We start from the raw sequence: 26,189 nt of genomic DNA on the forward strand, positions 1-26,189 counted from the left end.
CACTGGGGACATGGGGACAGTGAGGGAGCGTTAAAGGGACAGACACACTGGGGACAGTGAGGAAGGATTGAAGGGACAGACACAGTGCGACAGTGAAAGAGCATTGAAGGGACAGACACACTGGGGACAGTGAGGGAGGATTGAAGGGACAGACACACTGGGGACATGGGGACAGTGAGGGAGCGTTAAAGGGACAGACACACCGGGGACAGTGAGGGAGGATTGAAGGGACAGACACACTGGGACAGTGAGAGAAGTTTCCTGACTATAGTGTACTAATAATAATAAATAGTGTACAGTATATTATTATTATTATTATTATTATTATTATTGAATTCAATCATTTTTGCTGCATATGTTGAAATGAAGTTTAATCAAAACAACGGCACAGTTTCCAGCAAAACTTTGACCTGTCCAATTGTGAAACACCTCACTACTGGGTGTAGCTCACAAATTTCAATTGAATGAGAATGAGAGACTCCTCTGGCAAAGTGAACCATGAGACTGAATCAAGATCTGAGTTTGGAAACGTGCAGCTTGTCACTCTTTAGGTCAAAGTCTACATTTAATCTGGGCTAAAGTGAACAATACATTCCCAAACAAGTCAGCCACTCCTGGCAATGTTTCTACAGTATCTGTCCTTACTGCTGAGGTTCTCCATGGAAAACCAAAAGAAGCACATACTGCTGGTGGACAGGACTGCGGTAAAGAAACATCTATTTCAGTAGTTTTTCTTTTTTGACTTAAAATCTATGTAGAAGCAGCAGTGGCTGATTTTCATGCTCACAACAGGGCAGTGCTTGATTAATCATCTATCAAAGCAAGTGAGTTTTGTTTGTCTAGGAACTGATATTCTGTTTGATAATAATTTGCAGGCCATACGATGGTCATTATTTAATACATTAATTAATCAACTAATTATTGATTATTAATTATTAATTAACACAACATTTAGAGTTAACTGAACATCTCCTTTCTCATCACCTTTCTCTTTAAGAGTTCCAGCTCATCTCATTTGCTCTTCAAGTCGCTTCAATCCGGATCACTTTTCTCACTGGCTGACTCACTTCAGACTAGGGTTTCACTTTCATTTCCCGAAAAGCTCTTCATCTCTGGACATGGATGAGGGCAGCTGTGAGCTCGTTCCTGGGAAGATCCTAAACTGCTCCATCTGCCTGGATATTCTGAAGGAGCCAGTTACCCTCCCCTGCGGACACAGCTTCTGCCGAGACTGCGTCCAGAGCTTCTGGGAGGAGACCGAGCAGCCTGGCCCGGTCAGCTGCCCTCAGTGTCGACAGGCCTTCTCCCCCCAGCCTGCGCTCCGCACAAACACCATACTGGCCGAAGTGGCCAAGAGGTTCCAGAAATCAGACATCGCTGAAGGCAAGACTCCTCATGGAGCCAGTCCCAGGGAGGTGCCTTGTGATTTCTGTACAGACAGCACCCAGAAAGCAGTGAAGTCCTGCCTGATGTGCTTGGCCTCATTCTGTGAGACTCACATCCAGGCCCACCATGAGAAGACAGCCTTGAAGAAGCACAAACTCATCTCGCCCATAGAAGATTTCCAGGACCAGCTGTGCTCCCATCATGAGAGGCTCCTAGAGCTGTTCTGCAGAGACGACAAGACGTGTATTTGTGTGCTGTGTGCCAGAGACCAACACGCGACACATTGCACAGTGACTTTAGAGACCGAGAGGCAAAAGAAACAGGTAAGTGCTGATTCTTCCAAAGTCACCGATAGAGTAACCATAGTAAAATGTGCCTATATTTGCAAGACTAAACTTAATTTGGAATAACTTCAGTTTCACTTTTTACTACAGTTGTAGTATTCTGACATTTCTCACTTACTGTATTTGGCACCATATCATGAAATGCAATAGGTGGTACAGATATTTGGTATATTTTCTTGCCTATGTCCTCACAAAGATTAATCCAGATTATCGCTACAGATATTACGTCAACACCTGGCAGACATAGTAAAGGTGACACAATGAATGACTAGCAGAGTGGGATCTACTTTGATATCCACATCCTTGAAACAAACAGCTATAAAACTGAAGTAATGTGGAAGGACTTCCAGTATTTGAGTTTATTGTCTGAGGATAGGAATAAATCTGAGGATTACTGTCCTCATGAAAGCCATCTAACTAGTGAAGTTAGTTAACATGTGTGATTGTATTTGGTCAGAACAAACTCTGCTGAAGCCAGGCAGAATGCATCCCTGCTCTGTACACCTGAGCTCCATCGTGCTCAATTTGTACGCATGTCTGCTTCAGTCTGGGGATATCCCTGGCAGGATTCACCCTGTGGTCACAGTGGCTGTTTCTTTAAATGATTGTCTTCAGAAACCGGTAGAAATTTGCCAGATGAAGCTTTGAGTAAAAAACTCTACAGATCTCTTCAGAAAATCAATTTTCCTCAGTCGACATGTTGATTTTGTTCTGGGATATGAACAACAGCACTTCACAAGAGCCCACACTGTCAGGATAAGAGATTTGCTATGGGATTTACTTAGGCTCGATGCAGACACATCCATTTTTTATGTTCAGCTCTGTACTTCAGTTCTTCAGGGTTTTAAAGTAAGAAGTTCTGCCTTTAAATCGCCTGCTTGCCTTTTAGTTTTTATACTGTGTATCTACGCTGATACCAAGAATATCTTCTGGGAGAATATTACTACATTACATTGCTGATTAAATAAATATTCAAAATATTCAACTGTTGCCCCAGATGATATTGTCATCACACACAGCCCTTTCGAGGAAATATGTAACTATGACTGCCTTCAACAGATGTTCTCTCAGGACTCCACTGTGTCAGTAAACTAAGAATGAGCAACACTTGGCACACAAACCTTTAGTGCATATTTATGTTTCTTCTAAACATTTAGCCTGTCAGGTATAGGGTTTGTTGTTTGATTACAACAAAATCAGGGGTTCTCAGATGATGGACTGACCTGAAGCTTCAAATACAGAATTGTACCCAATTTGAGTTCACTCCAGTGTCCTGCAGGAAAACATACAGCTTTGTTTTACAGAAGCAGCTGGTGGAGAAACAGGCAGACATACAGCACAAACTCCAGGAAAAGGCGAGAAATGCGAAAGAGCTAAAGCAGGCTGCTGAGTCCCTCAAGGTGAATAGAAACAAATGACCTTGTTCTCTTGTATCTCCAGCCGACTAGCAGATCAGATCAATGTGCTTTTCCTTATCTTCTTAAGGACAGTGATTTTAATATTTTTCACACTATATTAACACAGATTTGCAGTGTTGTTTGTCAGCTTCACTTGAAGTCTACGTGTAAGCCTGTGAAGTAGAACTTGAATGCTATACAATTTATACATAATAACCAATAAGCAGTAAGAAAGCAAAGCTATTTAGCATGCCATGAAAACATCCCCAGAGGAAAAAAATGAGCTGTGAATTTCTATTAGTATTTCTGTTAGACTTAAATACAGTAATCACTTTCTGTTGACTGTTAGCAGCCCAAAGCCTCTTTGAAACGTGCCATTACATTTCATATTGCAGCCTGTTAAAGATTTGACCTATTAGCTGGAAACAATTTACATTTCGTGAGACCTAAATGGCAGATCTAGTTTTTTTTAAGTTATTTTTTTTATTATGTAAGCTCTTGCAGAATTGTATTGTAAGATAGCAATGTTTCCACACTCTGTTAACTGTAGATATCAGAAGAAACAGAACTGAGGGAAATTGAGCAAATCTTTGTTCAGCTGATCAGCTCTGTTAACAGCAAACAGGCCAAGGTTAAGGAACTCATCAGAGAAAAATGTACAGCTTTCGCCAGCATGACGGAAAAAATCTTAATCACACTGGACCTAGACGTCACAGATCTGAAGAAAATGAACACAGAGCTGGAAAACCTTTCAAAGACTGATGACAACATCGGTTTTGTCCAGGTAACACAGAGAACAAAGATGTTCAGAGGAAGAGCTTCTCCAAGTTGTTCTTTTAGATACACGTACTAATCATTGGTCACACTAATTAACCAGCTTTTGGAATGAAATATTGTTTCAATGGCCAAATTCTTTCTTGTCTGACATGCTACGGATCATAGCTGGATATTTAAAAATCCAGTTTTATCCAATCACTTGATAAATATGTCTTGGACATGTCAGTCAGACACAATGGCATAGTAAACTCAAGAGACTCCACAGTCAAGCAAAGCAGCGGATATACAGATTATATAAGTTTTGTTATCTTCTGTGAACTTTAGTAATTTGGTAAGAGACTGGGGCATTAGCTCACTGATATAAATTAGGAACAGCAGTGGTCCTAGTACAGATCCCTGTGCTATTCTACTTACTACATCACCCCGGTCATTCACCCTTATCTGTACTCTCTGTATCACCCCAGTCAGAGCATTCACCCTTATCTGTACTGTTTTATATTTGTTATAAAGTTTTTAGTCTAAACTTAAATGCCTACAGGCTGCAATTTGGGAATCAATCTTCAATAAGAAAATCATCAAGTCCCCTGTAATGATGTCACATGCTTTAAATTTTATACATTACTTATGTTTCTTGTTCAAAGAGTAACACACCTACTTTAAAAAATGTTTTGTTAAAGATTTTCTGTTTAGAAGTATCATCTCAAACCATTACATTTCATTTACTGTAGATTTGATAGCAAGCACACCTTGCTACCTTCAGGATGTGCTCGACATATGTTTTGTATGCAATTTTGACATCATTACATAGAGATAAAGGGATAAAGAGATGATATATAAAATATTGATAGTTTCTCATATCAAAATGAACCTGACATGCTGTAAACCATATATATCCTGCTTTTCTTCACTGCTGTGATCCTTGAGTAACAATTACCAGAATCCAAAATGCTGACTTGTCTGATGCTGAGCCTTTTCCAAAGGATTGTGTCAAATGTATCAGCTTGACAGGTAGATTTTCCACCCCATTGTGATGCGTCTTATTTCTGCACTGAGACCCACTGTCCCATGCTATAGAGTTTCCAGTCCCTGTGTGACACGCTTGAGGCCTGGGAGCCTCTGAGTGTCTCTGTCCTCTCCGGCATCTCCTTCAATCCTGTGAGAGGGGTTTTGCTGAAACTGCAGGAGCTGGCTGAGGGCATCTTCACTGAAGAGCTGCAGAACATCATCACCGCCGGTTGGTGCAAAATACTTTCCTCTACAAACCAGAGAAAATTCATTTGATTTAGAATAAAATTAAAAGGGTACAGAGCTCTGTAGCTCCTTCACATGCTGCTTGTGTCTCCAAATGTGTTTTACTGAGGCCGGTTTCCCTTTACTAAACCCTTACTATGTAAGCCATTGTCTGTGTCATTTTGTAAAGCAAGATGAATTAAATAAGAGTTACTGTAATAAAAAAAACTTCACAAGACAACATCAAACGATTTATATATGACAAATCAGTCAGGAATCAGTCTTCATGTAATATAGAAAATGATAATTATCACCCCAGAGCAAGATCCTAAACAGTATCTAGTAATGTATCATCAGAGCAGTACAATTACACGTCTGATGTGCACAGACTTCACTGGTGCTCCTACATGAGGAATTTTGTTGAAAAATCTGGCAATTATTCAGGGTTCATATACAACACAATATATCAAAAGGTGAAAAACCTGGTAACTTTTAGACTCCATCAAAATTGCCTTAAATTCTGAAAAACGTGGAAACTGGTGATGAATAAATTGTTTGTGCTCTTTCCTTTGCAGTCAACACAATCCCAATGCCCAGCCTGCCAGATCCCACACCGAAGAAACGCGCTGACTTCTGTAAATGTAAGAGGCTCTGTGCTGTAAACCCTCCTCCTCTGCTCACGCTGTGTTAGGACACACACACCTTGCTGGTGCTCTCCAGCTGCAGAGCGTGAAGGGATTTACCTTAGAATACTAATGCCCTCCTTTACAGAGAAAGACCATCTTACCATTAATAAGCAGATATTCAATTTTTTCCATTCACTGTGCCACATGGGAAGGCTCTCATCACCTCGTCTGAAGAACATGAGTTCCAGAATGAGGAGAAATTGTTCCAGACTGTAAAGGCTATATAGTTCACCTTCATAAACACTGTGGATCATAGAATCAGTTACTGCAGAACAACAAGCCAACATACTGTATTACACTTGGACACAAATGGTTGAAAAAGGTTAGATTAGTATTCCAGATGTGTCAGCCATAGCAGACGTGTTATTCAACTTCATTGTACTCTTACTGTGTATATTGATGTACAAGCCAACAATAGGACAAGAGGCTTCTCAAAACTGAGGAATGAGTAACCAACATATAATGAACAGTTATGGTATTTTCAGGCTTACACAACTTTATACATGAGTAAAAAGGATCCTTAGGCAACACAGCTATGGAGAAACCCCATGAAAATAGCAACACCACCTACAGTATGTTTCTCTAGGAAAGAGAACTGAGTCACAAAGAAAAAAGGCCATATTGATTGTGGTGTGTAAATTTCTATATTAATATGCAAGTAACAGTGACTAGTGCAGTTATTCTTATTAAGAGTAGTAATAGTTTGGCTAACATTATTCAAGGTATTCCATACTAAATTATTACCATTAATTCATTTTGCAGAATTACAGTAAAAGTGATTTCACTTACAGCTGAGTTTTGGACTACATTATGCTACTAAAATGACAAAACTGTGCTTTTTCAGTACATAAGATAATGTGATTCTCAAAGGCTAGAATAATTCTCCTAAGTAATGATGTTGCAGGGACTGAGGTCTGCAGCCCTCTTATACAGTACCACTATAATGGACCTATACTCTAATGAAGAAGCAAACCTGGCCTGGCAGATTTAAAAATAATAATTGACTCTTTTAATGCGTTCTGGAAATAATACAGTGTCAGTCATTCTTCATTCAAGGTTAACTTTGTATAAATGATGATCTCAAACTCCCCCTTTCCATTATGTCTCTCTCAATATTCCAGGTACTTTGCTTTGCTGAAAGACCTTTCATATTAACATTTTCCAATTACTTCTAACTGATTCCATGCAGTTATTATCCGCTATATCATTTCTATAACCCTGGCTTGACCTTTGCTATGTTACCTGACCAGTTGACCTGTGACGAACACAAGAGGTCATGTTGTTCTAAACTGAACCCTTAATTGTATCAACCCAAAGGTGAGGGCAGTTCTGCAGAAACATTCACTTTTACACAGGACTTATTTCTCCCACCCCACGCTTACATCATACACAATTTAGTGAGGTTTGGATGCAGTTAAAACTAATGAGCAGGAATAAAAAGTATCTGTGTTTTTTTCACTAGATTTCTACGGTCTTACACTGGACATCAAGACAGCATCCAGCAGACTCACTATATCCGAACTGGACACAAAGGTGGCATATGAAGACAATGGTGAATCAAAGCAGCTATTTGGCACTGGAGGATTTAATTTTGCAAAACCTAGAGCAGCTGTTTTGGAAAAACCAACAGCATTTAACTTTGGTTCACTTTTACATCAAACTTCTAGCCCACCTGTCTTCGGGCAACTTTCCTCTTCGTCATCTTCACATTCTGACTTCATTACACGGGGAACAGGAATACAGGCTTCCAATAATTCTACCAGTAATCCCAAGACATTTGATTCAGTCAATCAGGTTGTTTGTGTGCAGGGTTTGTCTGCAGCTCGCTACTACTGGGAGTGTGAATGGAAAGGAGAGAATATTAGTCTTGGTGTGGTTTATAAAGGGATCAGCAGGAAAGGAACAGACATGTCTTGCGTTCTTGGGTTAAATGAAAAGTCTTGGTGTTTGCAGTGGGATGGCTCTTGTTATGTTGCCTTACACAATGGCAAAAGAGAGGTCATAAAGGCCCCCTATTGCTCTAAAATAGGAGTGTACCTTAACTCTCCTGCAGGCATTCTGTCATTCTACAGACTAGCTGACACACCCATCCTTCTGCACAAATTCAAACACACATTTACAGAGCCTCTGTATCCTGCATTTCACCTGCCTAAGATCAGATCTTCAGTCAAAATATGCCCATTGTTATAGTTCTCTTGAGTACTGCATAACAAAAATCAAAATACATTTTGTAACATTTTAGGAGTTGCAAAATAAGTTTTAAAAATTGAGTGATAAATTATGCGATTAAAAGAAATAAAGTAATTTGCATAAAAGTGTTAACTACCAAGTTAAAGACGTTATTAATTACACTTTTATAATAAGAACTTAATTTATATCATAAAACGATTGATGCAGATTCTGTATGCATGCATAAATGTAATTTGTCACTTTTACTACATTTAATTTAAAAATTAAATACAAAATGTTTAAGTTTTAATTATTTTAAGAATTAAAAGAGTATGATCAGTCGTGGTCCTGGAGGACTAGGTCTCTGCAGGCTTCTGTTCCATCTTGACCATCTCAAACTGCTTTCATTGGACCAATTTAACAGCTTCCTCAGGAGCTGCTGTTTTAAAGAGACCAAGATAACCCGCAGACACAATCCAGGTCGGATTGTGGATGTTGTAAAGCTAATGCTAAGAGAAAATAAATGCATAAAATAAATATTGCTGTTACTTTGTCTGAAGATGATATAAAAGTAAAATTGTTGATTGTAAATTAAAAACGTTTCACTGTGGAATTGTTAAAACAATTTAAGAAATCAAATTCAAAATGTTATTCAACCATTTAAAGTAGGAGAGCAATCCCTGGGCTTTAGATAAGGCTACAAGTGCAGTTTGTAACTGCAGTTCCAATTTTGACAGTCTAGCTTGGGGCAGTAGTGTGGAGCTCATTAACTCAAGGGAAAATGGTAAGGTTAGGATAGCAGATGGCAAGAATCTAATAATGTTAATGATGTTAAGCATATTTGCCTTATTATCAGTAAATAAAACTCAAATGTGCAGCCAAGCATCTGCCATTATTTTTCCAGCCTCATACAATATGGCTCCACAGTACACACACATATCTACAGTGCCTTGCAAATGGAAAAGTCAGGGAATAGCAGAGCACTGTTCAGAGGTTATTCCCACGATGGAAAAATGCAGGCTGTGACAAGATTGCCCTCCCTGCTAGGAAGCCTCACTGTCACCTACAGTGTCTTGGCTGAGCTATGAAATCCCATGTCTGATTTAACACGCCAAGGCAGGCATCGTTGATGATAACTGACAGCGCGAGATATTTCTTTTTTTAACAGCAAGATAACAGCAAGACAGCGCAAGAAATGTCAATTCTGACAGCAAGAGGTGGTAGTTTGGATTTTTTTTATTTAACCATATATGTATTTTTGTTCGATTTTTTAATAATAAGTGAATATATGCTGTATCAAAATACACTACAATATCACTTTCTTAGCTAAATTCTCATTTAATACAGAAACAAGGACTGGCTGCAATATGACTTTTAAATAGTGTAAAAATATTATGATATCCATCAGTTTTCCTGTTCCTCTGGCAAATAGTTTACAAGACTTTATTCTGGCAGACTAGTTCTATGTAGCTTTCTTGGAAATCCATGCTGTTGTACTGGTATAACCCAGTCTTAAAGACTTGAGATGACCAATCTGGAACACCAGACAGTCATGAAAATAAATTGCAACTTCAAGGTAGGTTTTGTGGGAATTTCAGTCACATGCAGAGATGCCACATTTATGTCATCAGTCCTGCTGGTATACTTGTTTTGATGAATGAGAAATTTTATTCACATTTGGTTTTTCTTCTGAAACAAAGCCTGCGGCAGAGAAACTTGACAGCAGCAAAGGCAGTCAGGAAGGAGATGAAGCCTGCTGCCAGCAAGACCACTAGAACATCCACAGAGTGGTAGATGTACCAGGGCATCCTGTAGGACTCTGTGCGCAGGTGAGCAGCACCTTTGTGTCTCATGACAAACTCAATCCAGAAGAGGGCGCTGTCCAGAGGTTTCATAGGCTGGTCCCTGTGCAGGCGGGAGAGTCTTTGCATGTTTATCCGATAGGATGGCTCATAGAGGACCTCCTGCAAGGCCTGGAGGAAAGTCTTGCTGTCTAATGTGCTGATATCCAGGATCTTGGCCGCTCCTTTCACTTGTAGACGGAAAAGGTTGTCATGTTGATCAAAAACCAATGGCAGTCCCACTACTGGAATGCCATGATAAATTGCCTCATATACCCCATTGGTTCCTCCGTGTGCTACAAAGACTCTAGTCTTGGGATGTCCCAGGAGGTCATTTTGTGGCATCCAAGTGACCAGCATGGTGTTGTTGCCCAGGTATGCAGGCTTTTCCCCTTTATGCCTCCAGATGACTTTTTGAGGGAGCCGGGCAAAAGCCAAGGCAATTTCAGCCATTAAGTCGCTTGGAAGGTTATCAATAATGCTCCCTAAGGACATGATAATGACACCGTGCTCTCCAGAGCTCTGCATGAAGTCCTCCATGTCTTGAGGAAGGGCCCTTGCAGGCTGGCACTGGAAGCCACCCATGTAGACAATGTTGGGCATGGTGGGTCGTGGGAATTCGAACACAAAGTCAACCCTCAGAAGCCAGAGATCTGCTGACCGGGTGAGAGTGTAGATGTCAACATCAGGGCCAAAGTAGCGATCACACAGAGCCTTGTAATGTGGATACACCATAAGTCTTCCCTGAAAGAGACCAAAACCATAAAAAAGCATGTTCTGGACCCTTTGAAGGAGATTCATTTGGTCCGTGAACTGTAAGCCCGGGAGTGGAGTGTAGGACAGGGGTGATGGAGCAATATCAAAATGACCTTCCCCACTCAGAGTCCAGCGGACATTTAAAACCAGAGGCAGCTGTAGATAGTGAGCCAACAGTGCTCCACCGCCTACAGCTGGGTCAGCAAGAACCAGGTCGTACTGAGTGTCCCGGAGACTCTGCATTAACTGCTGGTTTTCAAACATGAGGCTCACCATTCTGCACACCCTTCCATGAAGATCAGAAAATTCGTGAGCTACTTCTTTATGCAATGTTAACAAAGTCCAGAAAGAGCGGTCTACTCTCTGCATCTCTAATAACCTTTTTAAGAACGAGCTGAAGAAGCTCTCATCGATGCCTCTTGTGCGAGGGACCGTGATTGAGCTGTAGTGAGGAGACGTCTCCGTGATGTACCAAGTGCTTTCTGCACGCAGCACAGTGATGCTGTGCCCCCGGGAGTGCAGCTCCTTGATGAGGATGTTCATGTTGACCCAGTGGCTGCCGTCCAGAGGGAACACCAGAATCCTGCCACCCTGGAGAGACGGCAGAGAGCAGACCAGGGCCGCCATGATGGTAAGGGCTGAATGTCTGCTCCACAGAGAACCCCCCTTCATACTGCCTGCAGGACACATTCACAGGAAGAGGGGTTACTGAAAAAGCACACTTACATTGTCTGCCAAGCCCTGTCTTAAGCAATCCTAAAGAACGTAGCTCTGAAAGCATACCTGACTAACAGGATTGAGTAAAAAGGTTTTGTTATGACTTTTGAACAAATCATTTCATTCTTACTGCCTTCATAATGGCTCAGACTTTTAAATATCTTATAATGGTTTTGAAACCATTTCTGCTATTATTCCAGCTGTTTGATGAGAGGTGTAAGAACCAATTTATCTGTGCTTGTGCTGTCTCGTGGTGCATCACCACTGCTGAAAACACAGGCCAAAACAGACTTTAAGACCAACTTCAACAGTTTTCAATGAAGGTGTTATTATGGACACACTTCCAAGAAACTTTGAACTTTTAAATAGTTTAATTTTCACCCATAAAGCTAGATTTCTTCTGTATGTAGAGAACATTCTTATCGTTCTAATACTCCCTATACGTGACGCTGTGTATTTGTTTTAATAGTAAGCATGTTAATAGATGTGTCCATTACAATCTAATAAATTAAGATTTTTTGTTTGTTTTAAGCTTTGCCGTTTTTCTTGACCGATACAGGTCTGACAGTAAGAAGCACTGCGAGACTTAAACGGTGCTGGTAACTGTGAATGGCTAATTTCCCCAACCTTTTTCCTGAATTCCTGTAGGTATTATACTGTATAACCCGATGTGTGTATAGCGTTCTAATTTGCGTCTCTCTCTCCATTTTGGAACGACAGAGAATTACACAGTTCGACTTCAACATTTACTGTTTCGTAGTTTCATCGCCTACCGTTTCTGAACGGGATGTGCTCTCTTGCTCTCCAAACTTCCTCGTTCGCCCACACCCGTGCCAGCATCGCCCTGGGCTCTGTGCTCAGGTGTGCTCCGGAAGCACGTAGACCACGGCACACCGCGGACCTGCGGGGCCCGGGACTGCGGGAGTCCGCTCTGGGGCGGACGGGAGGCAGGAAAGACCGAGGTCCGACGCTAAGCGGAGATGGAGCAGCGGACAGCGGCTACGAAACGGTGCCCCTGTAGCCGAGCGGCTCCTTCCCAGAGAGAGGGGCGGAGAGACAGCGCTGTGCAAGGTCCGTGCAGTCCACAACGGAGCAGGATGGGAGAGTGGGATCGTGTCGTTCCTGGTTAACACTGTAGCTGCCGTGTGTTTCGAGTCTTCGTGACCGGTCTTTCGATCTTTTATCATGCGACACAATTACTGTTTTACGGGGTGCGTCTATTTCAATTTTGTTGTTAGTGCACGAGTATTTGAACGCAGTTTTATATTTTAACGAAACGTCCCCCCCCCCCCCCCACCACAGAATTTTAAAACACGTTTAATAAGATAAGATCACTTTATTAGCCATATACAATTTCTTGCAGTAGGAATTTGTCTTTTCGCAGACCTCAGCTTGCTCTCCATGAGACATACAGACAGGGAGAGAAGCTGGGGGTCAGAGCGCAGGGTCAGCCCCTGTAGCAGTTGGGGTTAAGGGCCTTGCTCAGGGGCCCAACGGAGTAGGATTCCTCTGCCGGCTGCGGGATTTGAACCGGCAACCTTCCAGCCACAGCCACAGATCCCTAGCCACAGTCCCACCGCTCCACCAATAGAATAGTTATATTGATTGAAAGTTTTGGTGTTTTGATGATACAGGCCTTTGATTGAACGTGTTGTGATTTTGTTTAGGCTAGATTGCGGGACAAAACAGATTACTAAAAATATCATAAATAACAGGTGAAAGATAATAATGACCAACTTCTGAATGTTTGAAATCACAGTACCACTTGTTGAAGTTTATTGTATCGGGCTTTGATCATCCTTTTCTTGCAGAATGCTGAGACCTCACCATCATCAGTGTTAATTACATTTTCAAAGTCCATATCAGTACCTTTCAAAACTAGAAAATATCTGTCTGCATTGCTTAATCCTAATCTTTTGTTTCAGAAATGTGTGGAGACTTTTTGGAAGTGGTTGGTCTTCTCCGACCTTCCCCCCCATTCCTTCCGTTTTACAGAAATCCCTTCATCAGGAGGTGTCCTGTCTTGGCTGCTTTCTGTAAAAACATTCTATTGCTTGTTGAATGTCACAAGATACCGAGTTTCTCCAAACAGTGGAAGGGGAATTCATGCCTGTAGGTTTATTTTTAGTCAGCAGTCACAGTGGCAGAGGCGGGACTTGGGGAGGTGTTTTGTGCTGGGAAACGGGCTGCAGCCTCAGAACTCCTCCTCAGCCCTCCTGGAGCGCGAGTCTCGCAGCCGGCGCAGTCTGGCCAGGGCCTCTGCGAGGGGCAGCTCTCCATGTACCTTGTTGTCGCGGGTTCGCACGTTGACAGCGCCCGTCGCCTTCTCCTTCTCGCCCACCACTGCCAGCCAGGAGACAGAGATCAGCACACCAGCAGGACGCTCCCGAATACACTACCTGAATACGCAGACTCCACTGAGGCTCTTACCCAGTATGAAGTTGTACTGGGCTAGCTGCGCGTTGCGGATTTTCTTGTTCAGCAGACAGCTGGAGTCCAGGTCGACATCTGCCATGAATCCTGCCTCCACAAACTGCTGGCACACCTGAGGGGAGAATTACTACTCGATAACACACAGTTCCACACTGCTGGATTAGTCAGTGCCTTAGGCAGCACCTTAAAAAGTTTTAAAAAACAAATCTCAGGATTTGGGGAAAAAATAAGAATACATTATTAACAATTTCCCTAACTTTAGGCAATTTGCCTAGAATGGTTATCGCCGATTACACTTTCATGACCCTCATTTTCAGGACGTCAGCAACGCCTGCAGGCTAGACTTCTGTCAGGCGACTCCTGCAGCTGCTGGAGAATGAAGCCCAGAGCTCCAACCCCACCACAGGGGCCGCCTGCTATCGGAGGGACACCTGCACCTCGCCCCAGCCGACCACAACATCGGATTGAGCTAGAGAACCCTGCTGGGGTGTAAACACTGAAAACTGCATCAAAACCAGCAGGTACAGCCCTAAATTTTTCAGAAACCCACAGTTTTTAAGGAAGAGATACAAATCCCGGTGACGATTTCCAGATCCCAGTGAAATTCCCAAAAGCTCAAAAGGAGTTCCATGTAAATTTAGTCCAGCAGTCTTATTATTTCAGCCGAGGTCAGCGGCAGCTCAGGGAGTGCCAGGGACGCACTGGGGTGATGCAGCAGCAGCAGCGGAGGACTGAAGGAGGAGGAGGGAGAGAGACATACCTGCTGGGCGTACGGCTCGCAGGCGGGGTTCACCGGCACCACCATCACCTGCCTGGGGGACAGCCAGAGCGGCCTGCGCAGAGACCAGAGACACACACCGCGTGTTCACAGCGTACCGCGTACACACACACACCCCTGACTGCATTCCTGCATCTTGGGCACACAGATGGCAACACTTAAGGCACGTTAATCCAAGCTCTCCGTGTCTGTAGCTGCGGAAATCCAGCTCCGACTGGCCAGAAGGCGGGCCGTACTCACCACTTGCCAGCGTAGTTCTCCGTGAGAATGGCAATCATCCTCTCCACAGAGCCCAGGATCGCCCGGTGGATGATAACTGGTCTTACTTTGTCGTTGCCCTCCTTACTAAAGGAAAGAGACACCTGTCAGGCAGTTTTGCTTTTTTTATACAATTAATATTTAACAAATAAATGGTTCCCTGTACTTTTGCCGTTTCTTTCTCTCACAACTCACTAAATAAGCAAAGACATAAGGGAAGCGCCTCTGTTGTAGTGAAAATCATTTGTACAGCAACAGACAGATACTAAAATATTTTTTTTGCTATGATGAAACATTTAATAAATCAACCATTCATAAATAACGAGGTAGATATAGTTGGATGTTTTTCCCCCCCTCCACACTCGGACGGTAATCGGTACTTTTGCAAGACTGGAATCAACTGTGTACAGTGTACTACGTGGTGGGGTGAGGATTGTGGCCCACTCGATGCCCACTGGGACCGGATCCATCAGAGCGCTGGAGCCTGCCAGCCTGGCTAGAGAAACTCACTCCACGAAGGTCAGGTTGAAGCGGATCGGCAGCTGGAAGTCCAGTTGGATGGTGGCACACTGGTGATACCTCCCGATGGCATCCTTGATCTTGATGTCAATCTAGGAGACACGAGGCAAAATACAGATGTTGTTCCAACCCCAAATACTGGCAAGTAAATAAAAGTAAAAACAAACATTCCTCCCCCTAGCAGCTTGTGCTAAAGCATCAATACAAATCACATAAGCATGACTGACATCTGGAAGCAGATGAACATTAACGTCAGCTTTTTCCATGGAGATTATTTTACACTTGTAAATATTATGTGTGATTCTTAAGCCTCGTTTAATCCAGTACTTCAGAACTCATAGTTACAACCATGCATGGTATGGTAAAAAATTAACAAAATTTAAATTGTATTATTTAAGATGGAAATCTTAAATAATACAATTCTTAAATAGCGAGATCAGCTGAAGTCTGATCTCCTGGATGGGTGGCCCGGTTCTCGACAGCGACAGGGAGGGCAGTGCTAAGAGGAGCAGGGCCTGTCCGCCACACAGCTCAGTCAGGCCGAGACTCCTTGGCTTTGGGACTCGGAGAGGGTGACTGTTTCTGAAACACAGCTGAAACCCAATTCATTTACATTAGGACTTAGTACCAACACGTCTCGTTTGGAACACCTTCCGAGCCATTTGCTTTGTTTTGTATTCTTGCTTTCCAGTGCACATTCAGTGCCTTGGAGTACCAGGCATGTCACAGGATTTACAAAGCCACACGCTGGTTTTCTGGGATGTTAAACCAAGGTCCAGGATCAGGGGAAAATCCAGACCCGATGAGAAAATCTGACCCATATCCTCTACACCTCATCCAGTTACAGTCTGTCTCCCGCTCCTCAGGAAGTTCACATGGAATCCGTAAAGAAAGGTGCCGTATCGGTATGGTTGTATCGCTGTGAAAGTCAGAGCTGACAGTTGGATTTGTTTTTCACATTAAATCCTATCAGCTCTCACGGGCAGGCCACTGAAACAATGCAGGTGGATAAACCCAACTGATGTGAAAAGGTCACCTTGGGCCCATAGAAAGCCCCGTCTCCAGGGTTCAACTTCCACGGCTCCCCAAACTCATTCAGGCTGTTTTCCAGTTGCTGTCACAGTGGAGAGAGAAACACAGACAAGAGCTCAAATTCTACACTTTACACTGTGAGAAAATAGGTTTCTCGATTCATTCCATTTGTAAATTACAGTTCATTATTTCAGTGGAGTCCAAATTGACAATTTAAACTAATTAGGAATGTATTTAGTCAATTAACAATTATTTTAATTAAGACAGCAAAAGACCTGACCACTCCCCTCTCACATCAGGCAGGCTAGAGGATAGCCAGTGAAGTAAAGCATCATGGGATTCCCCAGTACCTGTAAAGCGCTAGGTAAGTGTAAGGACGATTATTAGTGGTAGTATTAATATTATTATATAACTGATTAGGCCGACTAAGAAAAGGATCTAGCTCTAGATCAAGAAACATAAATCTTAAATAACAAATATAAATGTTTGGATCCCAAAGTCAAGCTCTGTAATGAATGGGGTGTAAAAACACATCCAAGACCTCCGACTATTGGGCGCGTTTGTCAAACGAATCCTTGTTTAGAACAATTCAACATCTCTTATTAGCGCTCATACTTTCTCAGCCTGGTCCCAGATCTGGATGTCTCCCAGGAACTTCTCTGGCCGGGTGGAGAGGTGCAGTTGGAAGGAAAACCCAAAGACGGCATAGACACAGCGGAGGAACTCCAGACAGCCCTTAATCTCCTTCTCGATCTGCAGAGGCAGGAAGCGGCTCATTCAGCTCTCTCCTTGAATTAAACAGGTGGATTGCTGGACATCTCCTGCCAATCTCACTTTACCAACTAAAGTGTTTCGTCCACCCAAAACGTGCATTTTAGCTGTCGGCTAACTCCCGCGCCTGTTCAGAGGACAGTGCCTACAGGACGGGCAGAACCGAGTGAAGCGCAGTCGCATGTCTCACTGGTGCTACTGCAAGCCTGCAGCAGCCTGGCTGCCCCAGCAGCTGAGAGGCCCCTGGCAGTGCTCAGCCACAGCGTGGTCACCATCAACCAGTGTCACGACCCAGGATCAGGCTGGCTGTGCCCAAGCCAGGCTGCTAGCAGCCCAGACCCAGGCCCGCCCTCAGTACCTGCTCCATGGCGCAGAAGATGTGGGCATCGTCCTGCTGGAAGCGGCGCACTCTGGTGAGCCCGGTCAGCGCCCCCGACAGCTCGTTCCTGTGCAGGACCCCAAAGTCCGCCAGCCGCAGGGGCAGCTCCCTCCAGGACCGCGGCCTGTGGCTGAACATCAGGCTGTGCAGAGAAGAGCAGGGTCAGGCGGGCGAGCACGCGCCAGCTGGCAGCGCCACGCAGACCCCAGACACCGGCCAGAGGGGCAGACAAAACCAAACCACCGACCCCATCTGCAGGATAGGGGGTCTGCCGGCTCGGACTTTACTCTTTTCTGCCACGTTTTTGTTATACCCAGTATTAAGCACTTACACCATCTGTGAAATTAGACTGCACTGCAACATTTCCGCACGATCATTCATATTCACATAACTTTCCTTCGTTCAAACATTCAATCTCTCTCATTCTGCCGAAAGGCATGTGAATGTTTATTATCAAACCTGTGAGCTCTGAAGGAATTTTCCCTTGGCAATTCTGTGCACAGCTTGAGGTCAGAGTCTAAACGGTTTCAGTTAGGCTACAGACTTGTTTTCCCATTTTGGGCGAAGATGAGATATACTACTGTACCTCTCTCAGACAGAGGACATTTGATCTAATGAGCCTGTTCAAAACAAGTGACTAATTACAGTAATTCCAGGACAAGAAAAACATTACATTTTCCTGTTCTAAGCAGCTATATAAATGGCTCCCCAATCCTGTACCTGCATCTTGTGGTTTTAATTCCAACCAAATACAATTTTATTACAACTGCTTGATTGAACTGAAAACATAACTGAAGACTTATTAAGATAAGATAAGGTAAGATCACTTTATTAGCCATATACAATTCCTTGCATTAGGAATCCGTATTTTCACATCCCCCAGCTTGCTCTCCATGAGACACACAGACACACAGATGGGGGGGAGAGAGAAGCTTGGGGTCAGAGCGCAGGGTCAGCCATTGTACAGCGCCCCTGGAGCAGCTGGGGTGAAGGGCCTTGCTCAGGGGCCCAACGGGGTAGGATTCCTCTGCCAGCTGTGGGATTTAAACCAGCAACCTTCTAGCCACAGGCGCAAACAGCTAGAGTAGATGAATAATTCTGCCATTTTCAACATAAAACATTTTACTTGAATTAAAAATGCTCAACTGAACGTTTCAGTGGTTGAATGAAGACTTGAATTGTAGAAAGCTTGAATGAAAACCGTAACACACAGGAGTGTCTGAGGATCGGTGCTGGGAAACTGACATGTGAGGGCGTTCACATGCATGACTGTCCTTTCCCTTTAGGAGGGACACTGGCCCAGACCAGCTGAGCTCCCAGGTACAGTGAGCTTATCCACACCCCTCCATTACCCACCAGTGCCCCGGGCAGTTCATGGGCTTCAGTGCGAAGATGTCCTGCTCCACAGGGAAGGAGAACATGTTGTCGCTGTAGTGCTGCCAGTGGCCTGATGTCTCCCACAGCTTGCTGTTGTAGATGTTGGGAGAGGCCACTTCCTGGAACTCCCGCCTGCTGTACTCTTCCTGTCGGGAGAGAGAGTCAGCTCACGTTGACCACGCGGAGCAGCCCAGCCCACACACCCCATGCGGCAAATGGTCACTCTTCTCTGCCTGCAGACTTAACGACCAGGAGTTAAGGTGCAACACAGTTCGAGCTCTCACCCTGATGAAGTCTGTCAGTGTGTTGTAGATGAAGGCACCCTTGGGTAGGAAAAAGCAGCTGCCTGGACTCAAATCATGGAAGAAGAAGAGTTCCTGGTCCTGCAGACAGGAGGAACAGGGGAAAAGAGATGCAGATCATGAGCGCTGAACACCAAAACCATTATTCGATGGTAACTAATGGGTACAAGTCCTAGTGGCTAGTGGAGTAATTGGACTAGACATTGTTGCCATGCAGTACAATGCAGAATACTTAGGGTTCAAACACAGTATTATGAAGAAATGTGTTATAATTCAATTTTTTATATCACTTCCCTTGAAAAAAAATCCTCATCTAAATAAACAACTAAACTCTATTGTGTATCCCAGCCTCCCAAAGGAAATGGAAGTCTCTTTCTGTTTTAACTCATCTACCTTCAGGGCTGGACCTTATGTTGTAGTCTGGCGCTTTCGTTTTTCTGTGTGTAATGTTTAACATTATTTATGTAAACATTTCTTCACTTTTCAGGCTTTGGGTATACAACAATTAAACACTATTTATAAAAGCATAAAAACTGGATTACACTTCAGAATTGGTTACCTACAAGTGACCATGTCTTCCTCTAATTTATATATTCTTATGCTCTCTCATCCTATGAGACTGAACCTCTTCTGCTAACTAGGTGAATCCTTCCGTTGTGACACCCTCTACTCTGGGAGCTCTGCTCACACTCGCACAGCTGCGTCTCGATCACTGCGTTTCCTCGCCAAGAGCACAGTTACAAACGAGAGGAAGTCTTTCAGTACTTCTAGTCCATTTGGCAGTTAGTAGCCAACTGACACGAGGTTCCATCCAGACAGTGTCCACTCCAGCAACATGGCGGGGCAGCTTGTACCAGACTCCCACAGCCTCCATGAAAGGAAGCCCTGCCTGTACTTGGGGGGAAATGAACGGCGTTCTCTTCCTTTATTCCTTTACCTTGCCAATTTTGCGGTGATCCCGGCTCTTGGCCTCCTCCTGGAAGCGCTCCCACTCCTTCATCATCTTGGAGTCGGGGAAGGAGATGCCATAGATGCGCTGGAGCGTCTCCATGTCAGCTCGGCCCTCCCAGTACGTGGACGAGTTCTAAAGGACAATAAACTTGAAATTATACTCATACACAGGTATATGGTAGAACGAAATCCTATTTAGCTCAGACAGTAAGTAGTAGAAAAAAACAACAATACAACATTGTAAGAAAAGAAACGGTACCTTATAGATCTTCAGGGCCTTGATCTTGCCAGTGTGTCTCACGTGTGGTCCTCGACAGAGATCGATCAGAGGCCCACACCTCCAGGAAGCAGCAGCAGACAACAGCAAGGTTAGCACACTGCCAAACTGCTGACTCACCCTTCAGATCAGTGCATCAGACATTTCCCTTCTAAGCATTTTCAGATGATCACAATCCTTATCCAACAAACTATGCAAGTAGTCAATTTTACTTTTCAAATCTCATATACACCTCCTCCTCATATTACACTATAACCTTCAAAACACAAGCCGTCACTCGACAGTGGACAACTTGCGGCAAAATTCTGTGATGAGTGTCCAAAGCCAGTGGTAGCCAACATTAGCAGACACCAAATTTATATAGATAAGGCTTGCCTTGTCTCATCTGGACCAATTTAGGTTCTTCTTCTTTAAAAAGACATAGAAATCCTGCAGACACACCAACCTCCTGCTAGACAAATGAGCAACACTGAAAAGCATCACTGGACAGGACTTCCCACTTCATCTGAATAAAACTGAGGCCTGACCTATCAGAATGATCCCTACTTAAGCAAAAAGGGTCCCTGCGTTCAGATCAAGTCCTTTTCTCTTGAGGTGGATACACTGGGACTAACAAACAAGCAGTAAGGTGAGATTCAATGATTGATTAAGTATTAGTAACTCAAGGAGAAACATAGGTTGTAAATAGGAATAGGCCCTTTCTACTGTAATTTAAGAAAATGCTTTCTCCTTTAATCCACATGGCACAAAAGATTAAATTAAACTCAGAAATGACTCTCAGATTGGTGCAGTCTGTCCCCAACCAATGTGTGGCTGTCGAACTGGTCACTTTGTGTCCACCCAAGCAGTAGTCCTCACTCACACAGTGCACACAGATCAGCAGACAGGACCACGCAGGTGAAAGGGCATCTCTTACCGGTATACAGTAGTAGTAGGCGTGTTGACTTTCTCGTTCAAAATTCGGCACTTGAACTTGTTGTACTGCAATAAAAAAAATAGTCATTCCAGCATTACAAAACATATGTTTGGTAACTTTTGTTAAAAACATTTTTTCAAAAAGTGGAATAATTCATTTCTGGTATTAAAGACATGCTAAATCAGAATATGAACTTTAAAATACAATTAAGATGGTTTTAACTAGTTTGTAAACAAACGTGTACATGTGACTCGTGTGCCAGCAGTAATATCCGGCAAAACAGCCAGGAGGGTATCAGCCCTTCCCAGGCAAAGGAAGAAGCTCTGCAGCACCGGTGGCCTCACAGCTCACGTCAGGCGTGTCAGTACCAGAACATCAGTAAGAGTTTACAACATCTGCTCTTGCCTTAAACATCTGCAGCAGCGTCTCCTTGCTGATCTCCAGCCGCTCAAAAGGCTGCTTCTCCTTCATCACCGCCTTGCAGATGCCCTCCAGCTCGGTGAAGTCATGGCTCGACACACCTCTAGACAAACACAGGGGCACAGTCAGGGAGCACCAGAGCAGCTGGAAACACGAAGCTCTGAAACCCACCAGATCAAAAACCATACATTCCACTCCAGAGCTCAATTCCTGCCGAGTCCTTTCCAAACCCCCAGTGTAGTATAATAGTTTAAGTGTAGCAATCCACTGCGAGGACAGGGAGTATGCAACAGCATTCCTGCCTGACACAGAAGCACCCCTGTGCACGAGGTATTGAAGTGTACTTTCTTACAAAGCTGTGAGAAAGTCTGGAGGTGGCAAAGCTCTAACTGCATTCAGGGATATAGCTCAGGTCCTTTCCCCATGAACTCAGGAGCTGCTGAACTTGTTCCGTTTTCAACTGACAAAGTTACCAGGAGCCTCTTGATTCTGTAACCCAATTCTGTAATTATGTAATTCTCGATTTTGTTGACTGAGGTAAAGACAAGGGAAATAACACGTTACCCAGTAAAGGTGGGGCACTTCTGACCAAAGAGAAATGCAACCTGACTTGAGAACATGACCCCTGCTCTTGTGAAATGGGCTTCTCATGGCACATGTTCACAGCACTAAGGACAGGATCAAGCATTAATGTCTCACCAGAATAAATCCTAAAGCATAGCACCTCCGTCAGCATTCAGGAGCTCCACCTGCCAGTCCACAAAACCCCAACCAGCAGCAGCTGGATTTTCACACGATGACTTGCATTACAAGCATTGACCAGCTCCAGAGCTGACCTCCCGGTATCTGACCAGACAAGAACTGCAGAGCCTCACCGTCCGTCCAGGAACATGTCGTAATAGAAGCCGTTCTCGATGGGGGGCCCGTAGCACAGACAGCCCCCGTAGAAACGCTCCATCGCCTCTCCCATGATGTGAGCGCTGGAGTGCCAGTACACCTGAAACACAAGCAGTTGGAATAAAGCTGCACTTTAGGAGTTCAGCTTTATGTTACACTTATTTTTCTCTGGTTTTTACATACTTTAAAGTCACAACATGCACAACCTATTGCTTAGTTTTCCAGAACAGACCTTCAAAGTTCACAGAGCCTCACTGAGGGAATAGTTTATCATTTCTATATTGAACTCTGTGGATAATAAGTGTCAAAAACTTATGCTAACCTGCACATTTTGAAAGATGTTTACTTACAGAATCGATAAAACATACTCAAGAAAACCTAAACCCCGAAGTGAATTGATCATTTCACAACACCCAGAGAAGAGAAGCTCCACACAACACGTTCATCACGATCAACACAAAAGTTCAACACATGATCAGGACTGATGATCTTTAGCACATTTTCATATCACTCCAAGGAACACCTTCAGAACTGGCAACAAAACCTGCAGTGAATATTTTAACTGTCAGAATATCTGGCTTCTTCACAGTGATCCAGTTGCTAAACGACCACTGGGAATTTGAGGACGTACAAAGAGAGAGCAGGGGACTCACAGCCTGGGCGTCCTCGTGGTCAAAGCGCAGCAGCTCCAGGGAACAGTCCGTCTCCAAGGGTCTGTCCAGGTCCCACAACTCTCCGTTCACCCGTGCAATCACTGCACTGTCTGCGAGGCCCTGACTGCGAGGGAAACACCATCAGCCCCCGAGACAGAGGTGCACCACACCCCACTACACTCCATCAAACCCCCACCACCAAGACAGAGGCACCCCACACCCCACTACACTCTATCAACCCCAGGACAGAGGCACCCCACTACACTCCATCAAACCCCAAGAGAGAGGCACCCCACACCATCAACCCACACCCCCCCCACCCCGAGACAGAGGCACCCCACACGCTGCTCCATGAGCGCCCTGAACAACAGTTTTTACAAAGACTCTTCTCATTAGACAAAGTGTACTTGTACAAGTTACAATGGATTTGCACACAGAAGGCGACACGGGTACGAGCGATATTTCGTGGCTAAGGACTGCCTGCGTGCGGCCGCAGCCCTGCCCCTCACCTGATGCCACAGGCCACGTCGTAGGGGCTGCTCTCCCAGCTGCGTGCCTCCACGCGCCGCCCATCCGGCAGCTGCACCCAGACGGGCCGGCTCTCAGCGGCGGCTCTGCGGGCCAGCAGGGCATCGCTCTCCTGCTTCAGCTGCTCGTACAGCTGCAGTCGCTCCTGGACGTAGCTCGGCCAGAGGGGCAGCTGGCACAGCAGGGAGACAGGAGAACTCCTTCACCGGATTTACCAAGACAACGTTCGGAAGGCAGGGCAGTACAGCCCACATGAACACAAGACCCAGACAGCAGGGAACAGTCAGACTGGGCTGTTTTAAAACGGGCAGAGGGGAATAAAAGTCACAAGACTTTGCCAATACATCACTGATTGCTGGTTGCTCTTGCACTCGTCACTTCTTTTATTTTCTCATGTCAGTTTCTCACTATGGGAGAAATGTGCTGTTGACTTTGGGAGCCCCCTGCAGTTTAAGCTGAAGCACTAGATTTGTGTCTCGGTCAGGAGCCAGGCTGACAGGGTGTGGCGGGCAGAGTTACCTCTCCGGATGGCTGCTCTCCCCTGGAGTTCTCCTGCTTCTCTTTCCTCTTCCCCTGAGTACTGCGGGAGTCAGAGGTGCCCAGCTGACAGGCAGAAACCGAGAGTCAGACATCTGCTTCTTTAAGAACTTACATCTGATTGCACAAATTAACTTCTAAACCAGTTTAAATGAAGAATTAGATTATTACACTTCAGAAAATTTCAAATCATGTTCTATATTTAATCTTTGTTTAAAATTAACCCAAGTTAATTTTTAAAGTCTAGATTTAGAGATAAACCTATTGCACTAGTAATGTGTTAATCATACATCTAGGATAGACTCAGAAATACCCATTTAAAGTCACTGTGGTGCAATATTACAATTCATTTAACATAACGCTAGATTAATTTTAGTTCAGCATTCTTCAATGCAAAGGAACAAGTAATAGGTTTATTCCATGCTGAAAAAAAGAAGAGAGAGAACACAACGTTTCGGCCGTGGAGCCTTCTTCAGGTGTGAGCTGAATTCTTCAATGCAGTCTGTTTTGGTGTGACCAAACCTTAGAATCAGCAATCGACACTTCCTGACTGGTGTCCACCTGCGTGAACCCGAGACTTACCAGACCAGGAGGGGTGCTGACTACACTCCTGGGGGCCTGACACCCACACCGTCAAGAGGAGCTCTCAGGCATTGCAAGCCCAGAGCCCCACACACTCCAGCTCCCTCATGATCCTAGACCCTGGAGCGCTCAACCCCCAGTAGTAGGTCCCCAAAACACCCCCACACCCAGCAGTGTCTCGCCAGCCGTGTGTCATCACTGGTAAGGGCACAGGCTGCTTCATCTGCAGTACGAGGACTGGGGTACGTTCTAAACCCAGTACAGGGGTCACAATGCAGATAAGCTTGCCGTGGTGCACGTTCACTTACAGAATGCCTTTGGCTTTGGAGATGGTGGTGAAATAAAAAGCACAGAGCTCACAAAGGATCATGCAGAAACAGGGCAGATCTGATGGAAGCCACTTGCTCTGAATGAAGGTGACATATGGCACTGAGAGCATACAGCAGCTGAACTGTAGTACAGCAAGCCAGGCAACGTCACCAGCAATGGACTGAAGGCCAGGCGCAGCTTCCTCACATGGGCTTGAAACTGTTCTGCTCCACCACTACTGAGAATTATTTAATTTCTGACACGACAGCCATCATACCATTTCCCGCCCGACCGTGTCACGGTGTCTCCATACACTAATATGATCATGTCGTGCCTGCCTCAGCAAAGATGAGTCTTCAGAGCGCCTGTAACTAGACCCATGACTGCACGATGCAGTCTTAAAGGGAAGAGCTACTCAGGGCTGTGCAATCAGACAGTAACACATCTTTCAGGCACAGTAGATTCGGAGTTAAATTCCCCGGTACCTCTCTGCTGCTGCTCTTCCCAGCTCTCGTCTCTTTCCCCTCCTCGCCCTCCCGAGCGCCCGTCTCCGGGTCGGACTCGGACTGCAGGCTCCTCCGGAGATGCAGGATCCGGTACCGCAGCTTTTCGTTCTCGTTCCGCAGGGTCTCCAGCTCCGGGCTGCTGCAGAGGCCGGGCACGGCCGCGGGGTCTCCGCCGAGCCCACCGCGCAGCCAGGACACCTCCTGGGTCAGCAAGCGGACCTGCTCCTCCTGCGCGGCCAAGCGTGCTACTAGAGACTCCGCCATCTTTAAATCCCGGCTGTCCCGGCCTCTTCCCTCTTCCACGGCTTTAACACAGCTGGCAGCAGCGCCACTGCGCGGAAACAGGCCTGTAGCGCCCCCTGCTGGCTCCCGTGAGCAGAACATTGGGATTAGGCGCTGCTTGGTTGCACCGTAAGGAAATCTAAACTCAGCATATGGGCAGAGTGAAATTTCCCTCGCTT

At 44.8% G+C, this 26,189-nt stretch overlaps 3 protein-coding genes across 5 annotated transcripts; 1 reads left to right on the forward strand and 2 right to left on the reverse strand.

The window, feature by feature from the left end:
- The first annotated feature begins 797 nt into the window (after nt 1-797).
- LOC148831515 (E3 ubiquitin-protein ligase TRIM16-like) lies at nt 798-8,526 on the forward strand. Of its 3 annotated transcripts, XM_088921996.1 has the most exons (7): nt 798-824; nt 998-1,709; nt 3,038-3,130; nt 3,678-3,911; nt 4,979-5,138; nt 5,710-5,775; nt 7,283-8,526. In XM_088921996.1, the coding sequence occupies exons 2-7, from the start codon at nt 1,119-1,121 to the stop codon at nt 8,008-8,010; spliced, it is 1,872 nt and encodes a 623-aa protein (XP_088778122.1). In that variant the 5' UTR covers nt 798-824; nt 998-1,118; the 3' UTR covers nt 8,011-8,526. The 3 variants fall into 3 exon arrangements, with proteins under 3 accessions (XP_088778122.1, XP_088778123.1, XP_088778121.1); XM_088921997.1 differs by lacking the exon at nt 3,678-3,911 and having other exon boundaries at nt 3,035-3,130; XM_088921995.1 differs by lacking the exon at nt 798-824 and having other exon boundaries at nt 3,035-3,130.
- A 681-nt stretch (nt 8,527-9,207) lies between these two features.
- LOC148831516 (UDP-glucuronosyltransferase 2B31-like) lies at nt 9,208-12,364 on the reverse strand. The gene is made up of 2 exons (XM_088920418.1): nt 12,077-12,364; nt 9,208-11,263 (listed from the first exon to the last, which is right to left on the reverse strand). Exons 1-2 carry the CDS (start codon nt 12,141-12,143, stop codon nt 9,657-9,659), a joined length of 1,674 nt encoding a protein of 557 aa, XP_088776544.1. The 5' UTR covers nt 12,144-12,364; the 3' UTR covers nt 9,208-9,656.
- Nucleotides 12,365-12,624: 260 nt separating this feature from the next.
- On the reverse strand, nt 12,625-26,039 carry tars3 (threonyl-tRNA synthetase 3). The gene is made up of 19 exons (XM_088920417.1): nt 25,708-26,039; nt 24,314-24,397; nt 23,776-23,966; nt 23,267-23,390; nt 22,592-22,713; nt 21,702-21,819; nt 21,297-21,361; nt 20,363-20,441; nt 20,090-20,236; nt 19,135-19,233; nt 18,830-18,996; nt 17,453-17,615; nt 16,939-17,076; nt 16,328-16,405; nt 15,283-15,383; nt 14,755-14,859; nt 14,497-14,569; nt 13,734-13,848; nt 12,625-13,646 (listed from the first exon to the last, which is right to left on the reverse strand). The coding sequence occupies exons 1-19, from the start codon at nt 25,990-25,992 to the stop codon at nt 13,498-13,500; spliced, it is 2,403 nt and encodes an 800-aa protein (XP_088776543.1). The 5' UTR covers nt 25,993-26,039; the 3' UTR covers nt 12,625-13,497.
- Between the last annotated feature and the right edge of the window lie 150 nt (nt 26,040-26,189).

Source organism: Atractosteus spatula, chromosome 7, assembly GCF_055471065.1.
Source record: "Atractosteus spatula isolate fAtrSpa1 chromosome 7, fAtrSpa1.hap1, whole genome shotgun sequence".
NCBI lineage: Eukaryota > Metazoa > Chordata > Actinopteri > Semionotiformes > Lepisosteidae > Atractosteus > Atractosteus spatula.